This window comes from Neolamprologus brichardi, chromosome 14, assembly GCF_056152115.1.
Source record: "Neolamprologus brichardi isolate AB-2024 chromosome 14, ASM5615211v1, whole genome shotgun sequence".
In the NCBI taxonomy this organism is placed as follows: Eukaryota; Metazoa; Chordata; class Actinopteri; order Cichliformes; family Cichlidae; genus Neolamprologus; species Neolamprologus brichardi.
The window spans coordinates 22,245,584-22,266,777 of NC_142117.1; the positions used below are offsets into that span (position 1 = coordinate 22,245,584).

At 39.2% G+C, this 21,194-nt stretch overlaps 2 protein-coding genes across 2 annotated transcripts; one reads left to right on the forward strand and one right to left on the reverse strand.

Moving 5' to 3' along the window:
- Window positions 1-1,656: 1,656 nt before the first annotated feature.
- ppp2r1bb (protein phosphatase 2, regulatory subunit A, beta b) lies at window positions 1,657-16,603 on the reverse strand. Its single transcript, XM_006795433.3, has 15 exons — window positions 16,450-16,603; window positions 15,755-15,845; window positions 15,544-15,644; window positions 14,556-14,788; window positions 14,283-14,430; window positions 14,011-14,166; window positions 12,594-12,708; window positions 12,424-12,494; window positions 10,094-10,228; window positions 8,607-8,780; window positions 8,372-8,432; window positions 4,342-4,496; window positions 3,593-3,735; window positions 3,374-3,465; window positions 1,657-3,253 (listed from the first exon to the last, which is right to left on the reverse strand). Exons 1-15 carry the CDS (start codon window positions 16,525-16,527, stop codon window positions 3,237-3,239), a joined length of 1,770 nt encoding a protein of 589 aa, XP_006795496.1. The 5' UTR covers window positions 16,528-16,603; the 3' UTR covers window positions 1,657-3,236.
- Window positions 16,604-17,445: 842 nt separating this feature from the next.
- On the forward strand, window positions 17,446-19,663 carry med29 (mediator complex subunit 29). The gene is made up of 4 exons (XM_006795432.3): window positions 17,446-17,723; window positions 18,495-18,553; window positions 18,655-18,745; window positions 19,146-19,663. Exons 1-4 carry the CDS (start codon window positions 17,523-17,525, stop codon window positions 19,371-19,373), a joined length of 579 nt encoding a protein of 192 aa, XP_006795495.1. The 5' UTR covers window positions 17,446-17,522; the 3' UTR covers window positions 19,374-19,663.
- The last annotated feature ends 1,531 nt before the right edge of the window (window positions 19,664-21,194 follow it).

The window sequence follows — 21,194 nt, forward strand, 5'->3', positions numbered from 1 at the left end:
GCATTTAAATCACAAGGACAAAATTGGATCTTTCTGCTTGTGACCAACTTTTCTAGTTGTCGATTAGACTTAAATATACAGATACATTAGACGTTGTCCTTTAACTAGAAATATGTGATCATGAACCCCGCTTTGGGGACAGAACTGTGATCAGACTCAACTTCACTGCAAGAAAACAGGTTCAATCATTAAGCCAAAGTGACACAAGTGATTTTAACACCATGTTAAATCAGAATGGGCAAGTCCCAGCCTTGAGCCACTGCTTTTTCTTTCTTTTCCTTTGATGCTTCACTTGCTTTCAATTACTTCAACTCCTTCAGGCACACTTAACCGATACGTCAACTCGACTCAGAACTTAAGACCAGAAACCCTCCAAATTCATCCAGTGCACATCGCCAGAAACTTCAGCTGTTTTCTCTCACTGATTGCATTCTGACTCACTGACTTCTTTCAGTGGTGAAATCATTTCAAGTACTATATCGGGAAATTTCAAGCAGAAAAGCTGAAAGTCATTCTTGATTATTATGGTAGCACTTTGATGCCCTTCTCATACGGCCAAAATCATAATGAGTGACCCGCCAATTGTCAAAGCAGGCCACCATTATGTTGCCTTTTGTTTTTAAAGGGGGTGGAACAGCTGTTTTCTATGAAATCTTTCCATGGGCATAGTCATAGCCTTTAAACCAATGCTGAAGTACCAAAGTCTACTTTGACTATACATATATATATCTATGTGTGTGCGTATATACACACATATACGTATGCTCCCCTAACCCTATATATAGCAATTTACCTTTTTTTTTAAAATAGCAAATTATGCTCTCAAAGTTAAACTTAATATCAGCTCTATCTAGTAAGTTACTTATCTTCAGTTTGCTGCAAAATCAGATTGTCAAGCATAGAAACCCTAAAAACTGCCATAACAGTCAATTAGTCTGTCGTGAAAAGGGTCATGTTGGCAACTGCTTGCAATCTGTTTCTGATAAAACAGCAATTAACCACTAGAAATCATCAAAAATCAAACATCTGTCTTATAAGACAGATATGTGGTATGACATATCTGTCTTATCTTAATTTATTTAATATTTGTATTTGGTGTCCCTGTAATGGGATAATATTGCAATATTATGTATCAATACACACCCCATACTTTCTATCCAGATGGAAACTGCCTCTTGGGAGAAACCAGCCACAGCCCCCTATGCAGATGGCACAAGGGATCAATGGCTATGACTTCAGTCACAGGTCCTCCATCCAGTGGAGTACACTGTAGAACAAAGTGATAGACATCTCTCTTCTTTCCCATCATCAAAACATCAGATGAGGAATATCTCTAGGAAGAATGGTTCCAGCCATCCAGCAGGGGTTTTTAAATACAAAGAGACCCCCCAAAAGACAGCTTTTACTGGTTTTTCCCCTTTAATTTGTCACCATTTTTAATAGTAATTTGTATATAAGAAGCTAAACATCCACAGCAGGCCTGTGATTTGTTGTCAATACAATTTATATTTCAAGAATATTTTAAAGTGGTTCGTCTGTTATTCTCCAAATTGGTTTAATTGGATGATTCCTGTCTTCACCCTGAAGCGGCCAATTATACTGACAAAAAGGACTTAATGTCCTAACTGCGAAGTTACAAAAGAAGGGTACACTGGCTCCTCTGTGTTACTTTATTCAGATCAAGATACAGTAGTACAGCATCCCAATTTAGAAGAGAATTCAAAACAAAAATAAAAGCGCAGTCTTCGTGATACAGGACAATCAACAATCAAGGTTTATTCAAGAACAAAATGAGGAAGGAGGGAGGGGAGAAGAGAGGAGAAGGGAATGGCATAAGGAGTTCAGGGAAAGACAAAAGTTCCTTTTATCAGCACAGACGATACATTTATTCAATCCGCCCATAACCACCCCAGCTCCCACCCCGTAATAAAACATTATGCAGCCTTACGTACACATGCTCCCTGCTCCCCTTCCCACTTTCTTTCAAAGCATGCACTTGTTCTCCATTGTGTAGAGGTTTTTAAGCAACGATTAAAAGTGATGGCCCTTAACGTTTATTGAAAGGCTTTTAAACCTCCTGTTCAGTGGGGAGGGGAGGGGGCACCCAAGCATGGATTTAAGGAAAAAATTGATCGGCTCTAGAGCGCATTGACTGCTGTGGTTGTGCACTAGCCCCGATAGCTGTAGTCAATTAAGTTGTATGATCCCATTACCGTCAAGACTAATAGTGTCGCTTCCAGAAAACAATGCTGTCTTTTTACACAACATGGCAGGCGAAACCGGTTTACTGACATATTAAAAGAAAACACAGCTGCTTTCTAAAGTCATTGGCACAAAGATTAAGAGCAATGCCGACAATATACTACAGAACATTACTTCCCATCCTTCCACACGTACCAAAAATTACTAATTTGGATGTGGGACAGTTATGAGCAACAATTTACGACTGATCTGGCCCCTCTCCATTACTGACCAACTCAGAGCACAGCAGTCTAGTGGATGAGGAATTACACAGGACATCATTTCTTTAAAACCTTGTAGATTCTAATTCTGTGAAGGATTTCAGAGGAGAGGGGTTTGATTTGGTGACAAAAAACAAAAGAAATATTCCATAACACCTTGAAATACCTTTCAATTTCTACTTCTCTGTAGAGCTGCATCTCTGGGAAAAGGGGGCTGTTTCAAGACGAAGCTCAGGGAAAAAAATTAACAGCTTGTTGCACCATCTGCTGCTAAAAGTTTTCATCTAACACTGGGAGAAAAAGTGCTGCAGCACAACGAGTTAGCACAGTCCTAGGTAGCTAACAGAGACGTGGTACGGTGTGATGACTGCGGCTCAAGTACAACAGCGGCCAAGGGCGTAAAAAGGGAGGAATGTGAGGGGGGTACTGGTTAGCAATGACTAGCGAGTACAGTAGCACATGCATGCACCACTTATTTCAGTTTCATCAACACTTTGCCTTTGTAGAAGCACCCATTTACAGCAAAGCGAAAGGTTAACAAATAAGCCTATGTGCTATGCCTGCACATGGACACCCATTGAACAGTAAAAAAAAAAAGAAAAAAAAAAAGAAAGATGAAAAAGGAATAAACATAGGGAAAAAGAAACAAAAAATAAAACTGTTGACAGCTTTCTCTATACATTAACCAGTTGATCCTGAACATCAATAAATATCTTGTAAAAGTGTTGCCTTGACTCAGGTGGGTATCTGGTTAACCCATGTCGGGCTGGCCCGTTATGCTAGCGCCAGAACTGTGTACGAAAGAGAAGATAAGAATTGCAATTTTAGTCATTTTTAAATATATTTCAAATATCACTCAATCTGTTAAATGGTTTTAATACCCAGTGATAGGAAATGACAGGAAAGCTTACCACTAATGGCCTCCTGGGCAAAGTATTTAACATCCATGTCTGTGTCCGAAGCCAGCTTCTCCAGCACTGGCTTCACTTCTGTTTGAAGGGCACTGGAAGGGACAAAGTGAGGACGACATTTATTAGACTCAAAGCTCGTTCTGGATTTCAGACTTTAGTCAATTTTCCCCCTCCACTGTGCAGAGAAAGCACTGAGTGCTCAAATTCCAGACAACATACTTGCTGTCGAGGATAGGGCCAATCTTCTGAAGGGATTTTGCCACATTGAAGCGGACGTTGGCCACTTGGTCATTGGACATCTTGAGGACCACGGGTAGCATCTGCTTAGTGGTGATCTCCTGGCCACATGCCTTTGACAAAGCCTGAGACAAAGAATGCAGGAGTTACCAAGATGACAAAATCTACATGTAAGTGATTTATTTTTTTAAGACGCTCATACACTTCTTTCCTAATAGTGACTGCTGCCTTCGTTTACCTTAAGTGAAGAAGGTAGGTGATCCAGATAAGTATACTTGGGTCATATTTTAGTACAGAGCTTAGCTTGCCCTGTTAAAGTTACTGCATTTATACTAATAAAACAAACCCTTAATTCCTAAACTGGGCTTTTCCCATGTGCAGTGCAATAAAGTGGATCTGGATTATTGAATCTAGCTTCAATACTGCGAGTCTGAAACCTTTAAGGCATAACAGGTACTCAAAGAGTGCCAAAGAAAAACAAGTTATGTTGAGCCGCTTTGTAACAGAAGGCAAAGCTGCCACAACAAAACAGAAACCTCACGGTCTAACGATCCACTACGAGAAAGCACTTGGCGACAGCTGGTAGTATAAGAAAAACAACTAATCTCTGCTTTTTATTAGAGAGACTAGAGTCATTTTAGATGGATCAGTACAGAAAATAAGCCCTTCAAGCAAACTCCAAAGGCCGTCATGTGCATTCAAGCATATAGAATAAAGTTCTGTCGACTCACATTGATGCAGAACAGAGTGGTCATCCTGTGGAGGTAATTGGGATCGTTGGCCATACCCAGCACTTTGGGCACGATGGTGTTCTGGGCCCACTCTGCTCCAAACTTCTCCACAAGCTTCATTAGGTTACAGGTCGCTGCCTCACGGATGGCATACACTAGGAAAAACACACAACAGCATTCTGTGTGAAAGGTCTGTGTGTGCCATGTCTCCCTTTCCAGGTCTCTGTGAATGAGCTTGATGGGTAGCTCTTTCCAAATCTGCTTTGCTTGCTAAAATCCTCCAAGATTACACTCTTCATTTTGCTTGGTGTTTGCAATCCACAATTTTAAAATCTTGCTTGTCGTTATAGTAATTTTGCTCCTCATATCTATTTCGTTTGCGTGTCCTGAAATAAGACAAACTCTTATCCTCCATGCTAAGATTTTGGTTTGTTGTTGTTGTTTTTGTTTTGTTTTTTTTATTACAAACAAGTGTCTAAAGGCCTTTACACAGCAGATATATAAAATCCATGCTTTAAAAAACACTTTTCTGAGTCATCTATTCTTAATGCAGCAGTTTACAGTTTGCAGCATTAATTTTTTCAAACGAAGCTCGAAAAAACTCTTGGAGCAAAGCATGACATTCTGTCTGCTGCCTCTCTCTGAACCCAGAATCTCAGTTTCTTCCATTTCCTGTTTAGAAACATCAGGACCAGCTCATCACTGCTTGATGTCAACTTAATTTTGGTCCACAGCGCATTTCTGGAGGACAAGTTTTCTGCAAAAACACACATGTGAGGTGTGTAATGGCCTCAACATTTTGCTAACATGCTGCTTGTTTTACAACTCTTTAACAGACAGAGCAGCTGTGCTGGGATCAGAGTGTGGCCCTGTGCTTACACAGGACACATTCAGGTTCAACAATGAGTGTGGGTCAACACATGCTTCAGGTTATATATAAACATCCATGTAGTGTGACAAAATATGCCATACACACATTTGTACTGATTTCAGTGGGAGTGAGTGCGTCTATTAGTGTGTGAGATGGCCAACTTAAAAAGGTGACTGAAATTCTCTCTGGGCACTGGTATAAACTGCAGAGCCCCGAGGCAAACAAGACTCATCATACTGAACCAATTTGGTCAAGTGAACAGCAAGAGCAGTTTGCTTGCGAACATCTTCGAGCTGGACAATAAAAATCAGGGCAATAATTGCACGCGCACACACAAGCCAGAAAAACACGCCCTCAAAACACATTATTATGTGATGACTAACTTACTATAATTGTATCTATTCTGTTTTGGTTATATCTCATCTGGACAGTCATCCTTTTAAGGCCAGAGGGTTACTCAGCCAACACATGCAGGCCATTGTCTTCTCTGTGACAACTTAGATCTTTGTTACTGAAGGAGCCTTCTTTTGATTTATCCATCCCATTACATATTTTAAGTCTGTAGCCAGGAAATATAAATACAGCTGCCAATCTTGTTATAAATACACCCAAGAGCATTTCTGCAGTTGCATTGATGGGCAAAGGTTATCCTACACTGGTTGTGAAGAGAATCTTCATGTCTCACAACCACAACATCCATGAAGATTTGTTTACATGTGTGTCCATCAGTGAAGTCTGACACACGTTTTAAAGTTACTGTAATGAAAGTACAAAATGTCCCATCTATTGTTTTACCCCTGATTTTACCCCATTGTTAGGATATATGCAGTATCTACATCCATTCAACAAAAATGACATATTTTATTTATCAGCATTATTTGCTGTAGCAATTATGACGCTACATCTTTGACCTCAAATAGAATTTAGAGCAATAAAGCGACAAATAGAAGAACTCACTGTTAGAAATTAGACTAATGGTATTTGTATGCTGTGTGGGAAAAAAAAGAGGAAAATACACAAATAATTTTCTCTGTAATTAAGCCAGTGAGGGAAAGATTCTGGGCTGATTCCTGTGCTCCCGTCTTTCTCTGAAGGGCTTACGTAAGTGTGGCACAGCCCTAACCCCAGCCACACACACACACTCATGCGCGCACACACACACACACACACTCATACACGTAGAGAAACTCACACCAGCAGCATTCCAATGATGTAACCCAGCTGGCCCTTTGTCCTCAACAGAGAGCGTGTCTCTCTCTAATTGGAAAACTCAATGTCAAAAGAACACTACATACTCAGGAAAAACTTAATGCATACCACAAATATTCTAGGTTATAAATACAGTTGGGTGTGTTGTGAAGTTCTAAGGATGAACAGCTCTTTCAGCGTTTGAATAAGGATGATTGTTTCGCAGAACCGTTTAAAACTACCGGGAAGAGAAAGACCCCAGGGCAAACATGCACAGATAAACACACACAGACTCGCTCAGTGACCCAACAGGGATTTTAAAGTCCATTAACAACAGTATAAATCCAAAGCTAGAACTGCAGGCTGTTGTATAGAAAAACAAGGTTAACTGACATAACAAAGTATGACAGAGTGCCTGAACTGTTCTATGGGGATGCAAACAGCGAAAGGTGACAGCATCGCGTGGACAGAGTAAAATGCTGCTACAGCTAGGAGGGTCTGAGGGCAGGCTCTCCTGGGAGCAAATTTTCAGAGAAATTCTCTTTACAGGCTTTCTGTGTGTTACATAAAACACAATGTGAATCAATAACAGTGAGAGATAAATACATCAACAAGACATGTTTAAAAAATATACTGGAAATAACGGTATACAATTATCCATCAGGATAAAATTATTAAGTTTCCAACAGGACCTCGTTTACCTCATTTATGTGTATTTGCTTCAATTTCCAGTCAGTGCAAGTCTTTGTGCCGACAACCGTTTTCACTCAAGGTTCTAGATTCTCTTTTTCTTTGTTTTCTGTTTCACTGACTGCGTGCAGCTACTCCCTCAAAGCAGAGTGAACGGAGAAGATGGGTTAAGATAACGTTTCTTAAATTGACTGAAACTTGCTACGTGACTGAATGCAATGAAAGAGGAGCCCCTTAACTGTGCAGACGAGCTGAAAAACCAATAGAAGAACTGCCGTGATTAACACAACGTAGCGACTCGAGAACACCCAAGATCTGCACAAATGTAGATGACTCCTTCATGTGTCAAAATGGAAATGAGAGGGTCCATATACAGTTCTATTGTGACACAAGATCTGACAACTTCTCAAACACCATTGTACTAGATGATTTAGTTCTTTGCTGATTACAGCTGTACTACTCTACAGATGGAGAGTCTCCAATGGTATGTATAAAACAAAACACCTCCATCTCACCCCTTCTTTACCCTGAAACTTCTTCACTTCCACCCTCTAAGCTTATTAGTCTCTTCTCTCCAACAGTCTCTCTGACCTGGTCATAAAATAGTATCAGACTGGTAAGAGGACCTCTCTAAACTGCGTGCAACGTTCAGTTAGAGAAATTAAAGAGAGAGATCAAAATACTGTGTGGATAAGTAATGGTGAAAATTCATAAAGGAATAAGCAGTTCCTACTTATGTTTAAAAAAAAAGAGAGAGAGAAAAAAGAGCTAGTGTATGATGAAGGTATCAGAGTGCTACCGAGCACTGACAGCCAAAGCAAATAAAATGCCATTGGAAGAGGCGAGAGAATTAGGGGCATTGCCACAGTAAGTACAACCCTCCTGCAGCGAAAACTAGAAAACGAGGACAATTTTCAGGCTAAGATTTGTATTCATAGGATAAAGGGGGTGTTGCAAAGAAAGCTGCCCATTTAAGCATCTGTTCGAGCAGCGTCTCAGAAGTTCGCCAAGTTGGCAACAATGAGGTGAACTGAAGTGTGAAGATCACTGCTGTGAGTGAGAAGGGTGTCAGGCACCAAAGCTGACTGTATGCATTTATATGTAAATAATATGAACAAATATCCAAATCCCAAAATTGAAAACCAAATACCTCCCTAACAAACAAATATGCAAACAGTCAAATACTCAGCTCCACCTTAAGACCCAACAGATAAAGTATCATCCTATGACGATGATAGTACATCAAATTGACAAACTTTGAACCCCATAACAGCACCTTACCGTGGTCAATAAGCCAGGCCATACAAAGGGTATTGAGCTTCTCATCAAAGAACTCGACTCCCTGCAGGAAAAAGGATAAAATATAATCACAACCATTTCCTGGTTATCTACAGTCAAATCGGGCCTGATAGCATTTTAGCTAATGTTGGTGTTTTTACACATGGTGTTAATTAAGGATGACATTTAAAACATGTTATATGGCTTGCAGCTGTCTTTCCTAGACTCCACGACTCACCAGCTGTCCTGCCAGCAAGGGCATGTACTCTATGATGGCAAGGCGAACCCTCCACTTTGCATCTTCTGCCAACTCCACAATGGCCGGCAGCAGTGACTGAGAGAGCTGTCGTATGCCAATCACCTCGTTCACACAGTCAAGGTTGGAGATGATGTTCAGACGCACCTCAGGGCACTAAAACAGACGAATTACGAGAGATAGGTTAAGGTCATGCCAGCCTGCTGTCATCAAATTCTGATTCATTTCAAACCCGATATAATCGAAAATGTAAAACTTCTTAACCTACATATTTTACACTTAAGAAAAAAAAAAAAAAAAGACCAATCACATATTATGTATCCAACTACGCTAACCCCATCTAAAAAGGCCAGACTGACAAGAGGTTATGTCTTACAAAGCGGAACCAATGTTATTATAAAGAGCCTGAAATTAGGGCTTGCGTTTGTTCAGCTTTGAACAGGATATTAACTGGAACAGCAAAAGTACACAGCTAAACTTTTTAAATCAACATACTTTAAACTCCAGAAACCACAAATTGAAGAATGATTTGACACATTCAATCACACTAACTTAAGCTGGGACAGAGCAGTAGCTGAACAAGTCACAGAAAGTATCTGAAATCTGTACAGTGTCTCCCTTTCCTTAGATAAATGTACTTTGATTTGAAATTTGCAAGTCAAAGCTGTCAGTTTAGACATTAATCTAATTAGTCACTTAGTCTTGTGTTTGTGCTGTGAGGAAAATGGGCCGTCTTTAAATAGGACTAGAGGAAGAGAGTTGAGGAACTTAAAGCACAAGCCTTCCAAAACACTGATACACGTTTGTCTCCGACCTGCCAAACTTGTGTCTGATATCAATATTCACTAATGTAATGGGACAATGTATTAATGTGGGAAGATGTGAGTGAGCTATTCCTCAACATGAACCTAACACACTTAGAGGAACAATGTAAATCAATATTCAGGAGCTAAAACACATTTACATACAATTTGATTCTTGTAGCAGCTTCTTTGAAAAATGATTACAAAAGTAATACTGACAGTTGCAAAAATAACTCTGATGTTAGACACACAACCCTACCTCCTTTAATCAGCAAATATCCACAATTATTCCTTATTACTGAAAATACAATCAGAATGCATCAAGCAGTAACCCATTTGGCTAAGCTGTGTCTGACTTAATTATGCTTTCCTCAAGACAGCAGCCAATCAGTCTTCCAATTGTAAGGTCTCAGTTAGGCTGCCAACTGCATGAATCATCCTCCTACCCAGCCAGGTGGCAGCCAGGTACATCTGGTGGCTGCAGCTAAGTGGCTTTGCTGTCTAAGACATGCTGATCAAAGAAGGCCAAAGAACTTGGTCAAATCGGGCTGCCTTGTAAGCAGCTTTTGTTTACAGTGGTACCAAACTACAACCGTGCCTTGTGGATTTCCAAAGCCAGCTGTCTAATATAAAGAAACCACAATTAAAAATCTGCATTTCCTTTACCTCGTCCTTGAGCTGAGCCAGAAATAGAGGCAGTAAGTGCTCTATTGTGTTGTCCTTGCCCAGGATGGTTGAAAGTCCCATAATGACTGAGGCCAGAGCCGATTTCACATGCTGGTTGGTGTCTGAAACAAGTTCCTAATGGAGGACGGAAAACACAGGAGACAGAGAGATCAGCCCAAACAAATAGTTATGACAAAGTATGTAAATAAACATCAAGACCACTGCAATGGCTCATATTTGCAACGCAGCACACAAGGAGCCTATAATCGACCTGTGTGTAAATACATGGTAAAGTGAACTTAATACTAGTGAGAATTACAGTCATTGCATCTAACAACTGTGCGTGGAAAAACTTAAAATGTGATGTAGACAGAAACAGAAATGGGTGTACATAAACAAGCAAAGAAATCGCTTGTTATCTACCAATAAAATCAACTCTGCAGTGGGAGTGATGGTATGTGTGTGCCAAGTGCCCGTGCTATGACGTTTATTACATTTTTCCAGGGAAGTGTGTTTGTTGCTACCTGGATGGCTTTTCCCACTGCTGTATGTATGTTTACAGGACAAACACAGACTTCTTATGACAGTCATGCAGCTTGCTCTCTTTCAAAACACACACACACACAAAAAGTACAGTTCCAGGAATTCCACTGTGAGGCTACCTGTATTTCCACTACCCTTAGTGACACAATAGTTAGTTACAACACAATAGTGCCACCTTCTGCTTAAAACTTGAACAACACTGGCATGTATAGTCTATAAAACATAACCGCAAAACATAAGGTCTTGACGTCAATTTAAAGGAATTCAGAGATTTGCTTCCTAACAGACTAAACAAATAAATGATAAAATGGTTTTAGAAAAGTGCTATAAATGAGAAAAACCTGAATTATTTACTACTAGATTAATTTTCTCAATCTCTTATATTCTCTAGAATATAAGAGATATGGATGCCACCTTTTCAACATGACAACTTCATGACAGTGTAACCATATTTAACCATTATCTGCCCCAAACACTACATTATAAGATCTAGAGCTCATAATTAGATTCTCCTGCTATTCTTACAGGCTACGGATTAACTGTTAACTATGTCTTTGTCTGAGAAATGGATCTTCCCTGCAAAAACAGCCCAGTGCTCTTATTCAAAATTATTAGGTTTACACAAACAAACATTTTACTTTTTGTGAAGGTGATGGCAGACTAAGGGTCACCAACCAAACATGTCTGCTCAGTGAACAGTTTATACAAAATAGTCTCTTTCCCCCCTCCCTCCACAGGAGACAACTAAGATTCAAGGATTATCCACACTTTAAATCTGAATGTAGCTGAACCGACTACATTCTTCCCCATCCTGCCAGGCGATACAGCTGGCAAGGTATACATGGAGCCAGGCATCAAAAACAGTTCATATCTACACTGTGCACCCAGCCAGTTTGGTCGAAAGAACTTAAGTTTGTATATTTAGGCTGGTCAGAGAGCTGACAATTACTCCTTTAGCAGACATGCCCCTAGTACTTTAGAGGATATTTTTTCCCTGAAACCATTATTATTATCATCATCATCATTTCTGTTGCTGCTCCCACATGTGACTGTGTGGTTTAAATCACATTTTCTGTGGTTTGACCAACTCAGAACACATTTATTAATCCTTCACAAAGACTTTAAAAGCTCTCTTGGTTAAAGAAGTTAGTGGGCATCTTTGAGCATCTTATGGTCTGCTGCCCCTACAGATTGCAGCCACACAACAGGCGCTTTGTTTTCTGCATGTGGATGCTGTCCATTTGATTTGCGTTTATGGTGTAGTCTGATCAAAGCACACCTTATTTACAATGTTTCAATTCTCCTTTTGATCCAAATATTTGTGGGAAAGGTTTATTTTCATATTTTGACCACATAAAAATCTCATTAATTGCTAAAAATGTGGGGAGAAGGTGGGAAAAATTCAGTCTTTAGGGGTACGCTTGCAGCTTTAAACATGCATTCAATTTTAAGAGGACCTTGGAGGCTCCACTGCCCTACCAGAGTCCTAATAAGCACATTTATCTACAGCAAGGACACTTCAGTGTTTAAGATTGCTGTTAAAGTCTGGGTTTATTCAAAACCCATGTTCTTGCCAAGCTCCAGACCAATGTCAGCAATGGCATTGGTCAACCCCCCCCCCCCGCCAAATAAATAAACGCATATGCATTCAAAAATGTTTTAAGGGAACAATAAAAAGATAAGCTTTCATTTGTTTTTCTTGCTTTACCAGTGAACACAAAACTCTTGTCTTACTGACAAGAAAATCACACTGCAGCTGACAGAAAAGTTTATTTATTTATTTTTACCTTGACGCAAGGCAAGATGTGAGTCATGATGATCTGCTCACGATTGTCCTCTGGAAGGTTCTCGCAGAATTCTAACAAAGGGAAAAATACATCATCAAAATATAGAAAGCAGTGGTCAAGAGGCTGAATCAAGTTCGGCCAGTGCGATTCATTTGAAGAAACTTTCCTACCTTTGACTTTGTTGGCTGCAGCCGCACGGACCTCAGCTTCACAGTCCTTCAGAAGATTCTGGAAAGCTGGGACCAGGTCGTTCTTTGTGATCTCTGGGCCCACTGCTTTCTGGAGCTACATTCAGACAGAAATCAATTAATCTCCATTTACTAAGTAAGCATGTGACACAATTCCCAGTGTCTTCCAGTAAAAAGGTTACTGGAAGATACTGGGAGGTTTTTAATGTGGCTAAAAGTTCACATTGTGATATTATGAGCAAACAACCTGACTCAAAATTCTCAACACTGATAGTTAAGAGGTTTCAATGAATATTAAGATGGAAATAAACTTTAAGATTTCTATGTATAAAACAGATTTTTTAATGTATGTGCCATGGCCTGGGTCTATCACCTGGCACCTTATCTTCTTAATTTTGCTGACCCTGTATAGCTGTGTATTGCATGGATGCATGTCAAAGCTGCATCCAGGTAGTTAAATTTTCAGCTTAACTGGAGACTGACTTTTTAAAATGTACAATATTTCTGCTGCTACTTATAATCTGACACAGGTAAAACTCAAAATAGCCCCTTAAATAGGCCTGTTCAAGCTAATAAATATTTACTATGCATTTTCCTTATATCACAACTGTTTTGTTACCAATAAAAACACATGTTTTTTATTTGCTCTAGAACTTACTAAACACATCAAAAGCATGGTGTTACTGTAATGAAAATGCAAAGATAAAGCTCCAAATATTACAAATCTTAATTAAAGCCCACTGGTAAAATATTTTAATTACCTATTAGTAATGTTTGTGGGCTAATTTAAACTTGTGTCACCTTCATAATAAAGCTCAATAGAGTTTTGCAGCTGCATAGATTCTTTTGATCAAAAATGGCTCAATGACCTAGTTGAATGCATGCGATTAGTTGTGCCCACAGCAGCATGGCAACAAAGAACTTTAATTCAGCTCAAGTCTACGAGAGCCTCCTTTAAATCTCTCCACCCTGTTTTTGCTCTTAGTATTTTTTCTGAAGGTTTTAACAGGAAGTTAAGATTTAATCTCAGCTACTTGTTTGAGGATGTTGGGTTTGCTAATCATTATTATTCCAATGACACCTTTGCTCAGTAAATGTGCAGCACAAATGTTTGGACAGGGGTGGTTTATTTAATGATGTGATGTCAAACAATTCTTTGAAAGCACTACATGTGTCTAAACTAAGATTACTAACATTTATCAAAGAAATACAGCAGATTAACAATGAAATGTATGAACCTTTTGTTGTTGTTGGTTTTATATCCAGTAAAAGAAAAACAGTCAACTCCACTTCAGAATTACTCTATATCAAAACAGTGCCCTATTTAAAGTTAGTTTTAAACAGAATTTCCAAAATGTTAATTCTACATTTAAATCAAAGAAGTTCTTTTTCAGTTTACCTCAGAGAACTTGTCAGCAACCATGTAACGGACCCTCCAGGACTTATCTTCTGCAGCCTGACGTAGGGTTGGCATCACCAGGGTCTCCAGATCCTCCTGAGGCAGCAGAGTGGCAATACTGACACAAGCCTCCACTGCAAGCAGCCGCACTGAGTCCTGATGAAGAAAGATGGGATCAGTTTGGCCTCCCAACAGGCAACGACACCAAGAATGGACTACCCAAAATAAGAACACTGCAGTTCAATGGATTTTTTTTGGATGGATGTTCATACCTGCTCATCAGAGGCCAGGGCAGTGAAAAGGGAAATTATGTCACTTTTTACATACTCCAGCTCCAAGACTTTGGCAAATTCCCCCAGTTTGGATGCTGCAGCACGACGCACCATAGGAGTGTCATCTGAGCACAAGGTGCGAAAATGCCTAGAAATAACAACAAACATCAAATGAAACCTTGTCCACCAAGTGACTTATTACAAGCAAATAAGTTAAGAAAAAAGGATTTGGAGCAATTTAAAAATCTGTCCCCTTTTTAAGAAGCCACTTACTGGCGAATCTCAGCCTTGACGGTGCTGGAAACACGAGGATAACAGACGCTAAAGAGGCCACAGGCAGATGTGCGAGAAGTGAACCAGTCACCACTGGCCAACCGCTTCACCAAAGGCTCAAAGTGGACCTCCAGGTCAACTGGAGAGTGCTCCTGAGAGATCTTTCGCAGGGACTCCACAGCTTTGTCTCTGACTACTGTCTCTTCCACTGTAGCTAGGCTCTCCAGAGGAGGCTAAACATCAAGAAGAAATAAGTGGAGATCAACTTAATCCACACTGATGATGGAAAAGCATCACAAATAAACATCTCACAAAAACTCTATATAGCAAATATGATACAATAGGCATTAAGGGGTTACAATGAATCTCTAGATGCTACATACATACTAACAAATGACTGGCTGTATACGATTGCTTACAGTCTGAATTTAGAAAATGTACCTTTCAACAAACTGAAAATTTATACAAGGTTGTGATAAAACAATTGTATAGAATATGATGTACTACTAATTCCAAATTTAAAAATCTCTTTACAACAAACAAAGAAAAGTTAACAAAATCATCAAATCTGAAGAGCTGAAATGTCAGTCGATTACTTTTATTTTTATCGTCATAAACATGATCATCTTTGATCCTAAGTCCACAGGTCAGTCCTATGTTGAAACTGTTAAGCTGAGGGACTGATGTAATTGTGTCAACAGTTTGTTATTACTAGTCTAAATCCAGTAAATGAACTCTGTGTGGGTTAAGATGTGTTTAGATACTACCTTTTGTGTCCTAGTGCAACCTAATATAACCTAACTTTAACATTAGCATTTGGCCCACTCTTGAAAAATACGTTGATGCAAAGTTCATGTGTAGTAAATTGACTTTTACATAAACTAGCTAATTCTAAGGAAATATCAATACAGATTTAATATAATGGGGAATGCATCTCCTTGCAAGCATGTGTTTACAAAAAAAAATCATCTGAAGCTTGTAGACTTACCAGAAGACAGTGGACATACTCTGGACCTCCCACCAGCATAGTGAAATTGCCAAGCTGTTCAGCCAATGCCAAAAGCACCTCATCTTCATCATAGATGGTGTCTGAGGGTGAGAGAAGGACTGTTAATCTACATGTGGATTACTGGCAGCCTCAGCAACTACAAGGCCCACTTTATACATTCAGCGCTTTCATATAAAACTGCTTTTATTACCTGTGAGGAAAGGGAGGAGTTCAGTTCGGGTCCTCTCTACACCCAGGGCCAGAGCAATAGTGGACAGCTTCTTGATGCTGTTCAGACGCAACTGGAAGCAAAATGGAAAATTAGTGATGGATTCAGAAACCCTGGGCCAATAACAAAATAAATAAATAAATACAACCCTATAATTCATACTGTTAACCCAAGAAAGCGTATTAGTGTTATCATCTGGTTTAAAATTGCGTCACAAGTTGCTAACTAAAGCTACCCAGCGTTTCAAATTGCTTGCTAGAAGGCAAAGCTTTCCACTGACTGATAGGAATAAATTGCGTGATCAGCCGTGATCTATACCTACTGCGGCCTCAAACGCCCCGCTGTTGTGATTCCTTAGTTGAACGCTCATTCGGCTAGCTTGGCTAGACATTAGCTAGCAGCTAAATGAATGACCTAGTTTGTCAATCTTCGTGATAATATATTAAAATGTACATCTGCGTAAAAACAAACTCAAAGAGCGGTATATTACTGTCGACAACAAACTAGACTAGCCGGGTAGGGTGGGCCCGGCAGAAAATTCCTGATAGGCCCAGACCGGGAACGTTACTTAGCATATTTGCTAGATAGCTAGCTAACAATCTGACGACTAAGAAATTATGCCAAACGCTTTTATCTTTAATATAAAAAAACAATAATATTAAAATCAGGATTCCTACCTGAACGTCCTCATTTCGCAGTTCATCAATGAGAACGGCGATAGGGTAAAGAGAATCGTCTCCATCAGCTCCTGCCATTTTGGATACTGTTGCAGTTACCGAATGGCGCTGCGGTGCTACACTACGGGGTTTCTGCCAGAAAGCAGCAGCTGCAGGGCCCTCCCCTCCTCGGAGCTTGCTTCTTCTTCTACTTTTGGCGACTTTCAAACCAGCATGGATGTGTTTTATCGCCACCTACTGGACTGGAGAATATTACACTAAACTAGGGTTTTGTTTATTTTTTAGCTGAATCAGTCTCTCTTTCCTCCCCTTAAAGACCTCTTTCTTCTTCTTTAAACTGCTTATTTAGGAGGCGGATCACCTGCCTCCATATTACCCTATCCTCAGCATCTCTCATCATTACATCCATTAATCTCTGAGGTCTTCCTTATTTGTTCCTGCTTTGCAAAGCCTGTAATTTTTTCAAAGTCATTCATACAATCATTGGTACAGAAAATACATTAAATATTGCAAAATAAAAAAAATATTTTTATGTAAATGAACAAAGAACCACGGAAAACAAACTAAAGTATTAGTACAATTAATAAAAACAGTATCTCTGGGAATGAATAAGGTTGTACATGTAGTTCAAAATAATCAAAACTGTACAACAGCGTGTTAGGGCCACAGAAGATAGGAAAAAACTAAGGGACAGGGCATGGGTAGTGTAAAAAACAACAACCTTTTTACATTAAAGTGGCAAATTGACACACAAAAGCTATCACCTAACCTAAATGAGTCTGTTATTTTCTTCTGAACGGACCCATTTCATTACAAGGTCTCTTCAAAGTCTGGAAGTTTATAATGTGTTGACTCTGTGCTAAAATCAGTATTTGTTTGTTGCTTAATCCAATTAAAATGTATAATATAAGGTTTAATATAGAACATTTTGAGGAGTGTTTTGCTGTTTTTTTTTAATTTATTTTATACCCGTCCCTGCCCTCTTCTTTCAGTGGCCCTCTTAAGAATTACTTTTATTTTGAAAACTATAGAACCGGATATTTTCCCGGATATTCTAGTCACAGCAGAACAAGATGGCGTCTCAGCAGCCGCAACCAGGAGGGTCGATGTCTCAGCCCGGATTACAACAACAACAGTCTGCTTCAATGCAGCAACAACAACAGCAGCAGCAACAACAACAACAGCAACAACAACAGCAACTGAGTCAACAGCAAGACTTTGACCCAGTTCAGAGATTTAAGATGCTTATACCGCAGCTAAAGGAGAGCTTACAGGTAAGTGCTGCGCATGTAGCTGGCTGAAGATTGAATAGCTTAACTTGCTAACGATTTCCCATCCCAGACAGTGAAATCTACAACCCTCACATACTGTTCGTTTTCACATTTAACAGCAGTAAAAAACAAAAACAAAACAAATTTAATTATTTTAGCCTGAAATGCGATAACTTTCCCGAAAGTTACCCAGTATACATAAAATATATATTTTATAAGTCGATACTGTTGCACAGGCGCTTCAAATTTTTGTACAATGACGTTAATCCCGATCTATTGAGGTGGATTTTAGATCCACCAGTGTGGTTCTACTTCAATTAAACTGTGATTGTAGTGAATATTGAAACCGTGAAACTGTACATCCCACGCCTCTTGATGTGTATTTTTATTATTTTTATTGGACAGTGGTGACGGAGGTCAAAGGGGACTTTCACACTTCCATGGGAACTGCCTGCCTCCCAACATATTTGGCCGGGTCCTGTAAAGTCCTGTGTAAATGTGTAGTTAAACAGCCAATCAGTTCTGGAATTATCTTGACATTTTCCTTTGAATAAAATATATTTAAATCGTTTTGACTGTCATGTAAAACCAAAAATATACTATCTTCCTGTTCTTTGAAACATTAATAAGAATCGATAGTCACTAATTCACTATTATCCAAAATCTGTTGTAGACACTTAGGAAGGAATTCTTCACCTGGCTCAATATTAATCTGAAACATACTGTGAAGGTGTAGAATGTGAATAAAATTTGCTTTACTTCGTTCCAATGCAGAATGTAATGAGAATCGCCTCCCTGAATTTGGCATATAACACGACGATTGACAACGGCATGTAAGTAGCGTCGTTTGTGGCAACCTCTGATCTGTATGTCTGTGTCAAGCAGCCTTCTGATTTATTTCTATGTGTGTCTTTTTTTTTCCCTTTTGTTTTAGCAAAACCAGCGACACTTCAGTGACACTTCAGCGCTTTGACAAAAGCCTGGAGGAATTTTATGCCCTTTGCGATCAACTTGAGCTGTGTTTGGTAAGATTCAAACAAACAAATAATCCATCATGGAGTAAAACAGACATCCAGACACATTTATGTGTTGATTTTTGTGAGTGTTTTGCCATTTCTGTAGGAGATAATAACTGTACCCCTAAAAACTAAATATGACTGTAAACCTTTTTTCTTACAAAACATTACAAATATTTAAATTGGGTGTAAACCAATCTCATTGTGATATGTTTTAATGACTTAAACAGATGAAAAAGAACTTAACTCAAGACTGACTATTAAAAAAAGCATTAAAATTAAAGAAGAGCTATCAGTCAAATCTAAAAGACTTTTTAGAATGTAACTTCCGCGATAAACGAGGGACCACTGCACTGTATCTACACTTAAGATTTCCTCCACAAACTGAATTTTTTTCTTCTCTATGCAGCGACTAGCATATGAATGCCTCTCACAGAGCATCGACAGTGCCAAACACTCACCCAACCTGGTCCCAACGGCCACCAAGCCAGACACCGTCCAGACAGAGTCCATGTCATATGCCCAGTACCTCGGCATGATCAAATCTCAGATCTCCTGTGCCAAAGATATCCACAACGCTTTGCTGGAGTGTTCGAAGAAGATTGCAGGAAAGGGACAGCCTCAAGGAATCATGTAGATTTGGACTGATGGTTACAGCTCTTTATGCACCAGGTGTTTTGTAAAAGGTGACAGAATTGTAAAATATTTACTTCTCACTTTCATGCTACATTGGCCATGATGATGATTTATGTCAGCAGGTCAAAAGGTCATGTATATTTGGTGGAGCGTGAAGTTGTGTTTTTGCCACCACTTTGTAAATAATTCTGACAGACGTTATGTTGGAAGATGACCAGCAGGTGGCGGCAGAGGCGCAGGTGAAGTCTTTTATAACACATTTGTATTCGCTAATAAAATCTTTCTACTTTTGTTTTCTGTTTATTCAAGTTGCACAATTGGGGAAGGGGGGCGGTTGTCATTTATTAGCATCTTATGTATTTATGTAATGAACAGATCAGCTGTGCATGCAGGTGCCATAATGACTGTAGAAAAAGATTCTAAAAACAGCAAATGGATTACAGCGTATTTTAACTTGGTCTTCAGTAAAGTGCTTTGATAAGGAAATAAAGATAAAGAGCCACTGGGATAAAATGACCATCCTAAAGATGCTCACATTCAGCGAGTAAAAGCTGAGGTCTGTCCTCTAAGGACAGAATGGTAGCTTTTTTTTTAAATAGTTTATTTCTTTCTTTAAATAGGAATAGTTCTCCAGGCTTCTTGGAAGACATTTAAAGCTCTGCTCCTTTTCTCAGTTCCCTGTCAAGATGATTCCCACACTGGTGTGGTTATAGCACAAATCATCTACTAATTGGAAGGTGTGTGGTTTGTTCCTTAGCTTCTCTGGTCTGTGTGCCAAAGTACCCTTGGGCAAGATGCTGAACCCCAAGTTGCTCTCTGAATGTGTGTGAATGTTGGTTACAAAGCACGTGTAGAAAGACGTTTTTGTGTGAATGAGTAACTATAAATGAATGAGTCCATGCAGTTAACTATTTGGGATCATTGTCATGCTGAAAATGAAGATGTTGCCCATCAGATGTTTTCCACATGGTGGATCAAAATCTAATGGCATTTTCCTGTGCTCAGAAGTCCATTAATTTTTGCAGTATTCTCACCACTGCTGAACTATAGCCCCAAACCACAACACACCTCAGACTAACCATGTTTTACAGATGGCGAGGGCACTCACTGATGTACCCCTCCCCTGTTCATAGTCACAATGATTTGTACCAAACATTTGCTGAATTTTTTCATGTTTCTTAAGGATGTGACTTTCAGATACCGTTCCTCTGCTGCAATTAGTTTTTTTAAGCTCGTCACTTCTTCTTTTGTCTCTCACTTATCCAGTTTCCTAATTTTTTGAAGGACAAACTGGACGCAATGCAGAAATATGCAAGTTTTCTGCTAATATAGTTTTAGGAATCACTTTGTTGGTAAAAAAAAAATAGTATTTAATGTCAACATATGTTATTGTTGGTATTTTTCATAAATTCAGCTAAAGAAATGTGAATAAATTATGTGTTTTTATGACAGGCTGCTAATGACAAAGTGTCTAAAAATAATATTTAAAATTGTTTTGCTCATTTGTCTGTGAAGGCTCAAGCATGGTTCATCCCTTGAATATGGGGCCTTTATGCTTGAATAAGTCAGTGTTAAGTGGCTTAACAAAAAAAGCACTTCTAAAAAATGGTTCAGGCATAAGGACTGGACTGAAAATTACTGAAAAAGCAGCCAATGTACAGAGTAAAGGTCTGAGTCATTAGAAGCAAAATATAATGAAATGAAAGGCGTCTCAAGACTTTTGCACAGCACTATATATTTACATACCATCATGCTCTTTTGGCCCTTGCACTGTGTATTCAGAGGGTGAATGAGGACTTTGTTAACAGGTCAGGTTTCTGCA

Coding starts and splice junctions, on each gene's coding strand:
- ppp2r1bb (XM_006795433.3), bottom strand. CDS start 16,527: ATGGCAGGAGCTGATGGAGACGATTCTCTTTACCCTATCGCCGTTCTC. Junction 14,431..14,555: donor GTCAAGGCTGAGATTCGCCA/GTAAGTGGCTTC, acceptor TGTTATTTCTAG/GCATTTTCGCACCTTGTGCT. Junction 12,709..14,010: donor TTGCTGACAAGTTCTCTGAG/GTAAACTGAAAA, acceptor GTCTGAATGTAG/CTCCAGAAAGCAGTGGGCCC.
- med29 (XM_006795432.3), top strand. CDS start 17,523: ATGGCGTCTCAGCAGCCGCAACCAGGAGGGTCGATGTCTCAGCCCGGA. Junction 18,554..18,654: donor ACGACGATTGACAACGGCAT/GTAAGTAGCGTC, acceptor CTTTTGTTTTAG/CAAAACCAGCGACACTTCAG. Junction 18,746..19,145: donor ATCAACTTGAGCTGTGTTTG/GTAAGATTCAAA, acceptor TTCTCTATGCAG/CGACTAGCATATGAATGCCT.